Below are 15,796 nucleotides of genomic sequence, written 5' to 3'. Positions count from 1 at the left end.
TCTGCCACATTTTCTTCTCCCTGGTCCTAGCTGCCTCCAGACCATTCAGCCATGCTGATTCCCTCTGTTTTCTGGTTGGGACAAAAAAGAAATGGGCCTCTTGAGCAGCATCTTACATAGCTGGGGAGGTGGGTCACTCATGATGTTCTCCTTTCCCCCATGGGGTCTCTCTTGGCACTGAGCTGTGCCACTTTGGGGGACAGATGACACATGTAAAGTGAAACTGTTCTTTTTACCCTCCTCAGTGCTTCTGTTATCAGAGTTTTTGCTCCAGTGGGGTGCTGGGACCTCTCTTCTGGACTTTCAAGTTCCCACAAAGGCACTCTCATCCATGGGTGTCAAAATTATGTTTCTGGGGGATGATGAGTGTGAAAATTTATTCTGCCATCTTGCAGACATCATTGCTTTGTCAGTTTTTGACGGTATCCACTGACTTTCATCTGTACAACAATCAGAGTGAACTTACTCTGCTCTCCTCTTTCCCTATTTCTTCTCTTTCTCATTTTTACTTGCATTATTTTTACAAGAAAATGAAACATTTATATATTCTGCTTTCAACCATGTCCCTACCTTGTTTTAGTTTTAGATTTACAATTAAATATATTAAACGCTTCCCATCAATCCTTTTGCCAAAATTTCTTCAGTCATCTCTTTGTTGAATGAAGTTTATCCTCTGGCATATTTCTCAAGAAAGACTCATGAGTACAGGAATCTCTGAGTGATTGAATGTTGCAAGTTATTTTTCTATAGCTTTGATAATTGAAAGATACTTGGCTAGCTGTAAAATCCTTGGTTCGTAATTTCTTTCTTTGAGTTCTTGAAAATGCTGCTCCATATTTCTCAGACTTGTATGTTCCGTTGGAGACACCTCATGGCAGCCTAATTCTCTTGCTCTTGTAAATTGTTTGATTCTTTTTGCCAGGAGTCCTTGAGACTTTTTTTTTTTTTTTAAAGTTAAACAGCTTTGCTAGGATCTTGAAATTGATCTTTCAGGTCTTTGAGTCCTTTCAATATGTAGGCTCAGGTCATCTCTTCATACCAGACATTTTCCTCAGATTATTGTTATAAATCTTTGCTTATTTAATTACTTAATCTGTCTTCTCAGGGATTTCAAGTAGACATATTTTGGATCTTCTTTGTCTTCTCTTTAAGCCACTTTTTCACTGACTCTTGTTACATTTTTCTCTATCTCATTTTCATTCCCTTGGCTGTCTTTCTCTTTCTTCGATGCCCCTTATTAAAAATTTCCTTTGGGGACTTCCCTGGTGGCGCAGTGGTTAAGAAGCCACCTGCCAATTCAGGGGACGCGGGTTCAAGCCCTAGTCCAGGAAGATCCCACATGCCATGGAGCAATAAAACCCGTGTGCCACAACTGCTGAGCCTGCACTCTAGAGCCCGCGAGCCACAACTACTGAGCCTGTGTGCCACAACTACTGAAGCCTGCATGCCTAGATCCTGTGCTCCACAACAAAAGAAGCCACTGCAATGAGAAGCCCACACACCCCAATGAAGAGTAGCCCCTGCTCACCACAACTAGAGAAAGCCCACATGCAGCAACGAAGACCCAACAAAGCCAAAAAAAATTTTTTTAATTAAAAAAAATTTCCTTTGGACACCTTGTAATTTAATAATTTAATCTTCATTTCTGATCGCATTTGGTTTTGTTTTCTTTTTTGTTTGTTTGTTTTTTGTTTTTGCCTCTGAGTTCAATCAGCTCTTTTTTCCTAGTTCTTTTATGTTTCAGTTATTAATCTTTGCATTTCTAATTCAAAGTTGTTCGAGGAAATTTAATTCAGTTTGGAGTATTATTGTGTTACAGATTCTTTTCTGGTTTGTAGTTTTTTTGGAGGGGATTTATATTTCTATCAGTTGGGATGTTTTGATTTTTATTTTCTGTTCTCTTCGTATAGCAGCTTTATTTGGCTTCTTCCATTTATTCATTTTGTAGATTTGAGGTTCAGAAACACACTATTCTGATAAGGTAGTGAAGTATGTTTGTTTTAATGTATGACTGAATTTTTTGTATCATGGGGGATGGGTGCTTATATGCTCTCTGACTTGTCACTGTTGCTCTTCTCTTTTAATGTACAGAATCTTAAAATTCCCCCTTTTGCCTCTTTCCCTTTTATTATCCAATCTCCCAAGGACACTTCTCCCTTCTTTTTACCCTATTTTCCCCCATAAGTGATACCTATGGAAGATTACCACTTTGAATTATGTGTGCTTTCAGGTTTTCACATAGTCATTTCTTTATTCTAGCAGGATTCTCTTTCAGAATTTTCACAGATAGGAACTTGGTCTTTCTGAAGATTGTTTTATAAAATCTTACAGCCTCTACTACCTTACCTTTTTCCTCTTTCATGTTGTTTTTCCGTACAGCCCTGGCTGTCCACAAAGGCTTGTGTTGAGATCCTTAGAAATAGTTCATTCAACTGCAGTGCTTGTTCTTCTACTAACAGGGACTATGAAGTTTTGAGGGTTCTATATATATTTTTTAAATTTATTTATTTTATTTATTCTTTTTTTTTTTTTTTTGGTTTGCATTGGGTCTTCATTGCAGCATGCGGGCTTTCTCTAGTTGGGGTGAGCAGGGGCTACTCTTCGTTGTGGGGCACGGGCTTCTCACTGTGGTGGCTTCTCTTGTTGTGGAGCACAGGCTCTAGGTGTGCAGGCTTCAGTAGTTGTGGCACACTGGCTCAGTAGTTGTGGCTCGCAAGCTCTAGAGCACAGGCTCAGTAGTTGTGGTGCACGGGCTTTGTTGCTCCACGGCATGTGGGATCTTCCCAGACCCGGGCTGGAACCCGTGTCCCCTGCATTGGCAGGTGGCTTCTTAACCACTGCGCCACCAGGGAAGCCCCTCTATGTATTTTAATGATGTTGAGGTTGTGAGTTTTGTATAGCTTTATTTTTTTCTTGTTTTCCTGTGTTGTTTTTTTGAAGGATATGTGGGGAGATTTGATTTTAGATGGTTATCATTTTCTTCAACTACTAAGAGCCAGCAGGAATTGACTGTGGATTGGTTGTGGGAAATTATGGAACTAGAAGAATTCAAGGATTACTCCTAGGTTTTTTACTTAGTCAACCGAGTAGATAATGGTAACATTTCCTGAAATGAGGAAAACTGGTGTGTGTATAAGGCCTGGAGTACAAGTGAAGAGAGTAACAGAGTTATCTTCTGGAGGTTTGTAGATTTGTTATGAGTATATGGATATATGAGCCTGGATCTCTGGAATACCATTGTTAGAAATAGAAATTTGAGCATTACAAGGGTTCAGTACTTAAAGCCTTGTAACTAAATGTAATCTCTTAGTGAGAATATTGGGATACAGATGAAAGAGGATATAAAATGAGACCACTCCAGTGTTTGGAGGTCAAGCAGATGATACATGTCTAGCCAAATAAAATAAAATTTAAATTTAAAAAAGAGGATTAGGAACAGACAGTGAGGTAGGAGAAAAACCTAGAGAGTAGAGTGACCTAAAGGGCAAGAGGAGAAAAAGAGTCAAAGAGAAAGTGTCAGTTGCAACTAATATTGATGAGAAATTAAGGAAGATGGGGTTGGATCAGTGACCTTTAGAGTTGACCATCTGAAAGTCTTTGTCGACCTGATGAGAGCAATCTGATTGAGGTGAGTTCCAGAGAGCTGGTGAGGTAAGACAATCACGTCTGCACCTAGAGAGAGAACACAAAATATTTTCAGAGCTTGAGTTTCATCGGGAGTTTTCTGAATGGGCTTGCATGTTATTGGGAGTTTCGTCCCTTAGCGTCGGGCTCAGGGCCCTGGCTATTGCCTGAAGCAGAGCCTAGTGCCTTCCAGGAAGATCTGATAGGGTTGGTGACGAACATGTATCCCGTTAGAAGAGTACGCCACCAGGAGCCAGCTCTCCTGCGTCCTGCAACTTTGCTTTGCCTTTTGTTGGTGACTGAAGATCTGCAGATTACAGCATGCCTGCTTATTAGGGAGTTCTATCTCAGAGGGTCCTCTGGCCCTTTCATGCCTTAAAAGGCATTCCTCACTCATTTTTTTTTCCAGAGGATGAGCCTGCCAGGTGACCTAGTTGTAATGGTTCTGGGCTGCTCAGTTTCCAGAGCCTCTCTGCTTCCCTTTTCCATCCCTGGCTTTCCGATGGCTCAGGGTCCTGTTTCAAGGCAAAATAGAATTCCTTCATACAAATTGCTTGGCCTGTTTTTCAGAATATGGCTGTGCTCCACACCACGGTGCCTGTAAACAAGCCAAGCAGGGCATCTTACCTCAGTGGCAAAAACATATTTGCCAATAGGCACCTCAGCAAAGAAGGCCATTTACTTCAAGGTTACTTTGTGTGGCTTATTATCTGTGTAACCTTAGGAAATTTTATGTAATCTTGTTTCATTAGAGAAAAAAAGGGAGCACTGTGATATTCATCGCATAGCCTTGCTACAGGAATGAAAAATAAAATAGGTACCTTAAGAAAAGAGAAACTTCCTCTTTTTTTTTTTTTTTTTTTCTTAGTGATGCTTTCAGGGACTGACATGCTAAGTGGATGAGCCACACCGAGGCCAAACAACAGCTTAGGGATCAGGGCAATGGAAGAGCAACACAGGAAATTGGGCTGCAAAGAGACTAGACTGAGGACCCAGTGGGTTACCATTAATACCAGAAGCATGGGGCAGGGGGAGGTGGTGGGAGGACTCTGGGATCAAGCAGAGACAATACACGCTTTGCAAAGGTTTGGGGCAGAACAGGATCTCTGTAGCCAGGCTCTCCCTCCTGGTCCAAGCCACTACCATCATCTCTAACACCACACTCTCCCCACCTACTAGTTTCTCTTGCACCGAAAGTCTATTCTCTATACCACAGCCTCTACATTTTGGAAAATGAAAGTCTGAACATTTTATTCTTCCTACTCATAACTATAAGCAACTTTAGAATACCCCGCCTACTCTACCAAAGTGGCCTTCTCCATCCCTTTCTCTGTCATTTGATTGGTGGGAAAATTGAGCCACAGAGAGGGGCAATGAGTTGCTCAGTATCGCACAGCACTGGCAGATCCTTGAGTAGAAGCAGGTCTCAACAGAAGCACAACAGTTAGGGCATTATATTCTATCCCAAAGTGATATATTCTTGTGTGCAGATTTGCAAGTCTAGAGTGGGAAATGGAATGTGAGTGAGGTTAAAATAATGGGGACATGAAATTGTATTGTACTGTGGAGATGGATCTGAAAATATACCAAATGTTTTTCCTTTTCCCAAAGGCTTACATAATCTTGGCACAAGGAAAGTACTCATTTCCTTTTTACGGAACCAGTTAGGAACTTTGAGTTAATGCCCACAGGCCAGACTTCCCAAATGATCAAATGCAGAATTTCAAGCATGTTCCTGACTTGCTTGCTAACAATTCAGTCACCCAGAAGGCCAAGAGAGTGACTCAGGACTTTGTTATTCTGTACTTGATTCTAACCAACAAAGACAAATTGGTTATGGAATTAAAGATGTCAGGAATTTGGGAGAAAGCAGATTATGTCAGTGTCGTGTTGGTGAGAGCCAAGGATAGTTAAACATAATCAGATGTGTGCTCTAGATGATAGAAAATAGTTTAATAGATTCGGGTGGAGGAGGTGGTATTGGGAAATGGCTCACGTTCAGGCACGCAACTGTGGAAGGGAAGATGATTCTAAGGAGAATTAGAAAGTTCTACGAACAACTCAATGAGGAAGAAGGGCAGTAGAATAAACCGCTGTGGCTACCCAATATTCCCTTTAATGTGACACATTTTAAAGTGAACTTTCCCTCACAAGACACATTAGCCTTCACCTTTGTGGAGAGAAAGTGACCCAGAAGGAGCGTGATGGGCATTAGTTCAAAGCACTCGAATTCTTATCGTATGAGGAATTGCTGAAGAAGAAGAAGGTTAATGAACCTGAGAACTGTCTTTCAATATCAAGACGTCTTTCCTACACAAGCAAAGGCAGACTTTCTGTCGTCTGCAGAACAGAATCAAGACCATTGGGGAGTCATACTTGGGTTTAATAGGAGCGACAATTCCTAGCATTTGGAGGTGTGCATGGATAAAATAGACTCTGCTGTAGACATTATCGTTGCTTCTCTCTTGGTGCCTGGACGACTCCACTTCCTACCTCACTAAGTCAGGCATGGCCCTGGGAGTGGCTCTAGCTGATGAAACCTGAGTCAAAGTAAAAGTGTTATTTCTGATAGTTGCCAGTGCTTAACTCTTCACCATGCTTTTCTCCTGCCTCAGTGAACACTGAAGCACTCCAAGCCTTGGTCTTGGAGTGACTACAATGATTAGAGTATCCCCTAACCACCACCATGACCTCGCCCTCAGACCCAGCCATACGCCTACATTGGACATGTAGCTTGAGTGGAAAATAAACCTTTGCTGTTCTTAGCCCCTGAATTTCATGGGTTTTATTACTTCTGCGTAATCCTGACTAGCTCAGTGTCTTCAGGATGCGGTGGTTCCTTACGTGTGAGCGTTAGCAAGATAGGCATTGGATTCCTGAGCCTCACACACTTGCATTCTTTGCTTTTTTTTTTTTTACGTCTTTATGGGAGTGTAATTGCTTTACAATGGTGTGTTAGTTTCTGCTTTATAACAAAGTGAATCAGCTATACATACACATGTGGCCCCATGTCTCCTCCCCCTTGCGTCTCCCTCCCTCCCACCCTCCCTATCCCACCCCTCTAGGTGGTCACAAAGCACCGAGCTGATCTCCCTGTGCTATGCCGCTGCTTCCCACTAGCTATCTATTTTACATTTCGTAGTGTATATATGTCCATGCCACTCTCTCACTTTGTCCCAGCTTACCCTTCCCCCTCCCCATATCCTCAAGTCCATTCTCTAGTAGGTCTGTGTCTTTATTCCCGTCTTGCCCCTGGGTTCTTCATGACCTTTTTTTTTTTCTTAGATTCCATATATATGTGTTAGCATACGGTATTTGTTTTGCAGTTCTATTTACAATAGCCAGGACATGGAAGCAACCTAAGTGTCCATCAACAGATGAATGGATAAAGAAGATGTGGCACATATATACAATGGAATATTACTCAGCCATAAAAAGAAAGGAAACTGAGTAATTTGTAGTGAGGTGGATGGACCTAGAGTCTGTCATACAGAGTGAAGTAAGTCAGAAAGAGAAAAGCATTCTTTGCTTTTTATTTTCCTTTGCTATACAATATTCAGACTCTTACTGGGGGTATAACTTAGTCAACTGGAATGTTCAACTGGTTCCACGACCTCCTAGGATATGGTCCCAATAACGCAGGCTAAAATGATTCTCTTGCTAAGCACACTCTTCTTTATCTCAACTGCATGCCCAGCAACATCATAAATTTATGGAACCTGTTCACTTGGGGAGTAGCCAACAGCAACAAGATAGCTCACCAAGCAAAGATTCTATTGCCACGCAGACACACCCACACAACATTATCTATGAAAACTGTAAGATGTCTACCAGAGATCTCTCGGCCAAAGTAACTTTTTTTTTTTTTTTTTTTTTTTTTGCGGTACGCGGGCCTCTCACTGTTGTGGCCTCTCCCGTTGCGGAGCACAGGCTCCGGACGCGCAGGCCCAGCGGCCATGGCTCACGGGCCCAGCCTCTCCGAGGCATGTGGGATCTTCCCGGACCGGGGCACGAACCCGTGTCCCCTGCATCGGCAGGCAGACTCTCAACCACTGCGCCACCAGGGAAGCCCCAAAGTAACTTTTTGAACATGAATTTTGCAGTTTGTTTCTTATACGTTCATATTGACTGGGCTATTCCTAAGCGTCTGTCTCAGTGTTTGCATATAGGTGCGTTGTATACTTTTAACTGAGCTCTGCAAGGATGCCCTTGATACCATCTACTAACCCATGCAACAGAGTGAAGCACACACATGCCACAGTGTGTGGGTCACTTAGTGTTATGGTTAAAGTTGTTCTGTGCTGGGCAGTATTTATGCATTGGTTCTGTCTGGGGAAGAAGCTTATAAGGTGATGGGAGCCAGGAAGTGAAAGTAACGAAGTACGTACCTAGCATGAAAAGAAATGACATAGAATTAAAAGGTGATTCCAATGGTGGAAAAAATGGAAGGAACACATTTTAAATTATAATTTAAAATACATATGCATGCCTATATATGCAAATATGTATATGTATATTTTATATGGATTAAAACACCAAACCCACGACAAATTAACTGAAGTCTCACTTTTGTTTTTCACAGGAGACCAAAATCAACTGTGTTCGTCTGGCTACGAAAGGTATGTCGGCATGCCCTGTCTGTCTTCAGCCATTTAAGTACTTCTCCCTGTAGCCACACAGGGAAATTTTAGGCAACAATGGCTAAAAATAACAAGAAAGAATTGTTATTTTCATTGGAGTCATTTGCATCTAGCTATTAATATATACTTATGGTATATATTAATAACACAGTGCCTAAAGCATAGGAAGAGTTCAAAACATGTTTGTTTAGTCAGTGGATGGCTGGATGGCTGGACCAACTGGTACATTAATCAGTGGAGTGGTAAATATAAATTTACTCAAATAGCCTTCTGCTATAGATTTTCATTGTATTTGGGTCTGTGTTTGGGTATTTTTTTTGCATGTCAATTAGACCTATCTTCTGGTTTTGTGCTTTATTCAACTGGCGCGTGACTTTCAAAAATGAGGTGATTAGTGTTAGTGCCTTCGGTAATGAGAAAACAAACACTGCATCATTATGTAGTTGGCATTTTCAACACTAATCCCGAAAACTAAGGCAGCATTGTTCAGGCTCATCACTTTTTGTTTCCCTAATTGTAATTGAATTGCCTGACTCTTTCTGTTGGTACATGTTTCTGTTTATTACTCTTTAAAAACAAAATCAATGAATGGTTTGTATATCATTTAACCTATGACAAGGTTGAATGGTTAGAAATCAGGTTTATCTTTCTGTTATAGAATTGATCCTTCAAACAGCTATCCTCCCTGTATAAACACACCAAAATTAGGCAATTGCACTCTGTTCCCTGCATTTATGGACAGCATATACAGGTTCCTAGATTGCTTCCACAGCGATGATAAGTGTAAATATAAGTAAACATATAGTCATAGATATAAACTGTAGACAAAGACAATGACTCAAGTACGTATACACATATGTGAGGATATACACGCAGGCACACACATACAGAGGAAAATGCACACATGTCGGAGGGGAAGAGACAAGGGACGGGGCGGGGGGAGAGAGAAGAATATTTTATGGTTATTTGGCAAAATATGCAGTGAGACCTATCACTTTTATAACTTTGAAGAAAATCACATCAATTTGTAGGCAGAAAAGGGAAGATGCAGGAGGAAGAAGACAGGAGCACTAAGGGCTCCCTGTGATAAGAACTCACTCTGGTTTCACATCCGTCATGAGAGGTCGACATGTCCCTAACGTGTTCTCTCTCGAGAACCCAGGCTACCAGACAGAAAGAGATAAAATACTCCTTGTGAGGCAAGGAGAATTGATGGCCTGCAAACAAAAGTGACACAAATTATGGGCCTTGGCAGACTTCTCCACTGAAGAAAACAGATAATCTAGAAAGAAGAACCTCCTCAGATGGCTAGCACTAAAGCTCTGGTCTCAAGCTGGACAGCTGGGTGTCTGCAGCATCCCCCAGGAGCGGGCAGGAAACACACAGAGAAACCTTCCCCGTGACGGTGCTCCACAGCTCCCACTAGCTCTTGACCCCTAGACGAGGGAGGAATTGATGCCATTGATCTCCCCTGCAGGATGTGTGGGATCCTAAGGACACCCTCTGGGACGTAAGCCCTCCTAAAGGAGAGTTTGTTGGATCGTATTTTCTGAACCGGGAATTCGGAACATATGATCGGACAGGCAAAGGTATACGTGGGGACTTCGAGAGAGAATATTTTAAAGTATATGTTGCTGGCAATGTCAGGACTTACTGTCCTGATAGACATAGAGCCCACCATGCCACACTTCTCCGAAGTTGCATTGCTGATCTGCAGAATTACAGTGGCCTTTAAAGAACTGGAACAGAAGAGCTCTCTACCTCTTCTTAGCATAAGGGTTTCTCTTCTTGTCTGATGTTTAGGTTACAATCTTGCTTTAGTGGAGTGTGTTGTGTACACACGCCAGGTGTGGCGTGGGAAAGGATAGAAACGCATTAATGAGTATGAATGCGCCGCTGGCCATGCCCAGGCAGGGCTCAGAGGAGTCGGGAGTAAGTGGTGGATTCCAAGCTTCCACACCCTTGTTTTCCAGTGAGGGCCGTCACTCCAGCCAGGAGAAGCAGGCTCTAGCAGCACTTGGCAATGGGGCAGAGGGCTGGATAATGCAGAATGCCCGTCAGCCACAGGTCAGGGAAAGCTGTGTTTGGCATCCAGGGTCAACTAATTCACGCACTGCCCATGAGGACTTGATATCAAGGATCTAAGTCCAGGAATATTTGACCCATCCCTTTCCTGATGGTGTGAATCAAATTTCCCTTTTTATGGGTTTGCTGAAAATACTGTTTTTATTAAGAGAGAAAATACGATGGTGGGAATCCTGCAGGCAGTGGGGGTATGTGAAGTCCCAGCGGTAGATTCCATGGGCCATCTGTCTCCCTCCGGGCTCCTCTACCTCTCCGTCATCGTGGCACCTCCTGCACGGGTCTGCCAGCGGCTGGCCAGCCCCTGGAGTATGGTCACACGGGCAGGCTTGAGGCCAGTGCTGTGACGATGAAGCAACTTGCTGATGTCCTGTCCCTGACCCTGGTGACTCCAGACAGCATCTGTGGTCAGCTGTGTGGGTCCCGGGGAACTGGAGGGCTGCCACTCAGAATGGAACAGGCTGGAGCTGTTCAAGGTCGTTCTGACCTGACCGGATGCCCAGGGCATCTTCTATTAAATACAGTCCTTGGTTCTGGCATGCAGCTCTAACCCTTGTCTGTCTGTAAGGTCGCTGTTAGTCACCCAAGCTCTAATTAAGTGCTGCCCAGTTTTGAGGTTTGCAAAGCAAGGGACCTGGGTTAGTTTTCGGCGACTGCAGAGTCCCACAGACTAAGTGGCTTAAACAACAGAATGTATTGTCTTACATTTCTGGAGGCTAGAAGTCCAAGATCAAGGTGTCAGCAGGGTTGGCTCCTTTGAGGGCTGTGAGGGAGAGTCTGTTACACTCCTTTCCTCCAACTTCTGGTGCTTTTCTGGCCATCTTTGGCATTCCCTAGCTTGTAGAACTATCACCCCGATCTCTGCCTTCTTCACATCTTCCTCTGTGTGTGTCTGTCCAAATTCTCCCTTTTTATAAGGACACTGATCGTATTGGATTGGGGGCCCACCTTACTCCAGTATGACCTCATCCTAACTTAACTAATTACCTCTACAAGGACCCTATTAGCAAATAAGGTCACAGTCTAAGGTTAGGACATTAACAAGAATTTGGGGGGAACACAGTTCAATCCATAACCGGCCCCATGCAGTTAGGGGCAGTGTCCAGTGGTTCCCATTGAAACCTCTGACTCTTTACCATTCACAGCGTGATCCCGATAGTTTTTAGGGATGTGCAAGGAGCCAGAACGGGCCCTGCCAGAGGGGGCCCCGGAGGTGGGCTGAGGTCCAGATGTGGTTCCTGTTCCTTTCGGAAGCTGAGCGAGGCTGCCTCATGCAGAGGAGCTGCGTGTTCTGTGGAAGGAGCCTAGGGCAGGGGGTACACACAGTGGGCCACCCGTACACACCAGATGCTGGGTCCGTGGCAGCAAGACCCTTCCCAGACCCCACATGATGGTGGAGCATCAGGTGCTGTGCAGGGCCAGGCCTGCTGGGACGGGCACCAGCACCGCTGTTTGAGAGGAGTTCTGATGAGCAACTGCTCAGGCCTAACCACTAATTTCCCAGTCACATTGTGCCATGGCAGGAAGGTCCTGGCACACAGCTGACCCTCGAAAAATGCCTGCTGAAGTAGGAAATGCATTTGAAGTCAGCATTTCACTGCAGCAAGGCTCGGAGACTCTGGGGGTCTCACTCCATCTTCTCAAACCTCAGCAGCACCGTATCTAAAGTGATCCCCATCTACCCATTCACACAACGATTTTTGAACGTACCTCCTGCCAGTGGTTTGCTGATAAACCTGCTCTTTGTAAAAGAAAAGCCCTTATTTGTTGTCTTTGTCCATTTCCAGGGTGTAAAGATACCCACAAATCCAATATCAAGTTACCAGTGGTTTAACAACTGGCTTACAAGAAAGTCCTGAATGTTTAGCAACATTTCTTCTGTAGCGAGCAGATGCAAGCCAGCTCCAGCACACCGAGACCTCGACCCACTAGTTTGTTATGAGGATCAAATGATATCATAAACATAAACGTGGTTTTATTTACTGCAAATTGTCCTGGAAATTTTAAAAAATCATGATCGATGACCATTATTTCTCCCGTGTGGTCAGCTCACTCACTGAGCACGTGTGAGCCAGGTACCTTGTAAGGAACTAGGGACTTTGTGATGAACCAGCAGGCGTGCTTCTGGTCCTCAGGAAGCTCACAGTCTAGGGCAGAAACAGACGTTAAGTGAAGGATGGCAACAGACAGTGGTGGAGTTACGATTGTGATCAGTGCCTCTAAAGAGAAGTGAGAGGTACTGAGTGAGGTCTGATGGCAGCAGAGCTAAAGCCCTAGGCACTAATGAGTGTGTGTTCCTGGGACACCCCCTGGGGCTCCCTCCCCTGGGATGGGTGCAGCGTGAGAGACTTCGTGCCCCCTCGTCCCATCACCACCCCTTCTCAACGAACACTGGGAATTGAGTCGAAGGGTGGCATTTGAGAAGCCAGCGGACTCAGGACCTCACGCTGTGAGAGGAGCTACACCCTTGGCCCAGACTCCACGGGAAGAGCCAAGTCCCCTGTGTTTAGAGAGCATCTGGCCGGTGGATTCACACACCACCAGGGGGCAGTATTTATTTATAGAGCCAGGGCAGAACCTCCTGCTGAAGGCGCTGCTAAAGGACTGTGGGGTGGAAGTTTGCTATTAGCTAGTGGAAGGGTTAGTTCTGGGATTAGGACAGGCTCCTCTCAGAATGCTGGAAGGCAGTCTTTTTCATTGATATGGAGGGGCGGGGGCATGGTGTACCATCCCAGGTGCACATCTTCTGTACCTTGTTCCCCAGCCAGGGGTTGGCTGTTAACGCTGACTGGAGATTCAGAGGAATCAGAACATGAGTTCAGCTGTAGTGGGGAAGAGAAATTTGTCAGTGAGCAGATAAAGAAGAATGGTAGCATTTAAGACAGATTCCCGAGAAGCAGAGCCCGAGGGAGGGATTTGGGTGCGTGGGATGTACTGAGGGAGAGCTCTTGGAAGAAACCTGTAAGTGCAAGAGGGAAAAGGCTGAGTAAGAATCTCTTCTCAGATAAAGTTAAGTCTAGGCAAGATCCCGGGGTAGAGTGTAAAGTTCTCCAAAGTTGTTCAGCTTTGAGGCAAGAAACCAGGGCTCCTCCCCCATACCCATCAGCCCTTGGAATTTTCCCTTCCCTTCCCCTTCTCCTTCCCCTCAGGAGATGTCTCAGGTAGCTCCAGAGGAAGTGGCACCTCTGAGCCTTGCACAAGTCTCTGGACAGAGTCACAGGGGTGAGTCCTTAGCCCCCCACACACGCAGGAGCTGGAGGATGTCACACCAATCTGTAAAGGAGATCTGGGTGTGGCACCAACAGCGTGGACCACAGGGCTCTTATTATATGGAACATGTAACATCTTCAGGTTGAGGATGGCAAAAAGCTAGTGGAATTGCCTCAAGTTCAAGATCTAAAAGAACATTTCAGAAGCCCTTTGCTTGGCAGACTTTAGCTCCGGGAGTCTGCTCAGAGCTATATAGAGAAAACTACAGCCAATGGGTAAATAGACATTAAGTTTTGGTTTGGAAACAGAGAACTCTGATTCAGACTTTGAAGGGAGGGCAGTGAGGGAGAAAAAAAGATCCATTCAAAAGTTAGGTTTTGTTCTTGTAGTTAAAACAGCAACTGTGAGAAAGGGCAAGTAAGAGGGAGGTGGACTTAGACCCATTCAATACTGTTCACTCTATATTTGGAAGACGGAGGACGGGCTTGTTGTAGGAACCAGGTTGAAGAGACGAGCAGAACATGCCTGGGAAAACGGAGCTTGTGAAAACTTGGGGTGGGAGACCTAAACTTCCAAGGTGCTGAAATTTAAGTGAGAGACAACTCTTCCCAGGCGAGCGGATCATCCTGCCTGTGGAGGATGCCCAGGGTTGCAGTGGCTGAAAGAGGTACCCAGTATCTCAATCCATACCCTTCTGGCTGGGCCAGAGCAGGCCATGGGGGAAATGGAACTGAACACAGAGGCTCAGTTCTGGAACCAGATTGGTCCGTTCCCCTTCCAGAAGCTGTGTGCAGTTCCATCCAAGCCCTCCTGCCTACGCATTCTCCTACCTAATTCTTCCCCACCTCCTTCCATGTACTCGTTCACTTTGCTGCTTCCTCCCGCCCACAGGCCCTGCCTCCACCAGACTTGACTGCATGATCTGGCCCTTTCCTACCCACCAGCTTCATCCAGGCTTCTATCCTCTTATTCACTGCACTCCAGCACACTGCTCTTTCAAGCTCCTTCCAGCCTCAGGACTGTTGCCGAAATATCGGCTTCCCTGTGCACCGATGCCAAACGGAAATACGGAGGCAGAGATTTTGGAGGAAGAGGGAGATGGCTTTATTGTTCTGCCAGGCAGAAGGGAAGACACAGCAGGCTAGCGCCTCAAGAACTGTGTGTGTCCTCCCACCCCCAAACGGAGAAGATTTTATATGTGGGACTCGCAGTCCAGGGTATATGATAAGGATCAAAGTAGTGAAGGTCTTGCATTCTTCTTCCTGCATTATTTCAAAACAGTCACAGCTGGCATCAGGCAGCCAGGTAATTGAGTCAGCTTGTCTCTGGGTTATCGGCTTGCAACCTTTTTTCTGAAATGCAAATGCTACAAAGGGTGATTTGCTACAAGGGAGCGCAGGATGTAATTCACATAGTGTTAAAGAGTAATAGGTTAGCTTTGCGATGTACAAATCTAGTTACAGACACTACAGATTAGTAACAGTTAAAAACTAGGAGTGATTAACTCTTTCAGGCCATGTTATGTTTCTTCTCTAGCCTGTTCACTGTTCCCTTTACTTTCCTTGTTCTCAGGAGAGGGAAAACTTCATTTCTGTTTTTGCTGCAGTAAGACCTTTCCTCATCCTGCCCCCTCTGCCTGAAATTATCTAGCTTAACAGATGTACATCTTTCAGATTGCAGCTTCAATCCCTCCTCCTCAGAAAGACCATCCTAACCTCCAGTCTAATGTGTATCCCCAACGTTTTCCACTCTCATTATACCCTGTACTTTTTTTCATAGCATTCATCATGACTTACAAATATATATATTTTTGTTGGCTTACATATTGATTGTCTGTCTCCCAGCGAGATTCTAAGTGAAGTAAGTGAAAGGATCGTGCCTATTTTGAGCCATGTTGTGCTCAGATCCTAACGAACATTAGTGCTCAGTAATATATGTTGAATGAACAAATAGATAAATGAATGGACTGATCACTCAATCAATCAATTAATGTATGGATCAATGGCTAAATGGCTGGCTGGCTGGATGGATGGATGAGGTCTTCCATGACCTCATTTTTTCAAATACAAGCTACTTGTCAAAATGTTCTCTTGAGGACTTCCCTTGTGGTGCAGTGGTTAAGAATCCGCCTGCCAATGCAGGGGACACGGGTTCGAGCCCTTGTCTGGGAAGATCCCACGTGCTACGGAGCAACTAAGCCCGTGCACCACAACTACTGAAGCCTGCACGCTCTAGGGCCC

The 15,796-nt window shown here is 44.6% G+C and overlaps 1 protein-coding gene across 16 annotated transcripts in view; it reads left to right on the top strand.

Annotated features, from left to right (window-relative positions):
• Positions 1–15,796, top strand: part of PTPRT (protein tyrosine phosphatase receptor type T) — a 1,174,296-nt gene that overhangs the window by 947,518 nt on the left and 210,982 nt on the right. For all 16 annotated transcript variants that reach the window (XM_060285697.1, XM_060285704.1, XM_060285700.1 and 13 more), the window contains exon 13: positions 8,207–8,243. In XM_060285697.1, the coding sequence (XP_060141680.1) occupies positions 8,207–8,243 (37 nt within the window). The remainder of the gene's footprint in view (positions 1–8,206; positions 8,244–15,796) is intronic.

The sequence above is a fragment of the Globicephala melas genome, chromosome 15 (assembly GCF_963455315.2).
Source record: "Globicephala melas chromosome 15, mGloMel1.2, whole genome shotgun sequence".
In the NCBI taxonomy this organism is placed as follows: Eukaryota; Metazoa; Chordata; class Mammalia; order Artiodactyla; family Delphinidae; genus Globicephala; species Globicephala melas.
The sequence above is the reverse complement of the archived record's forward strand: the minus strand, read 5'-3'. Positions and strand labels throughout refer to the sequence as shown.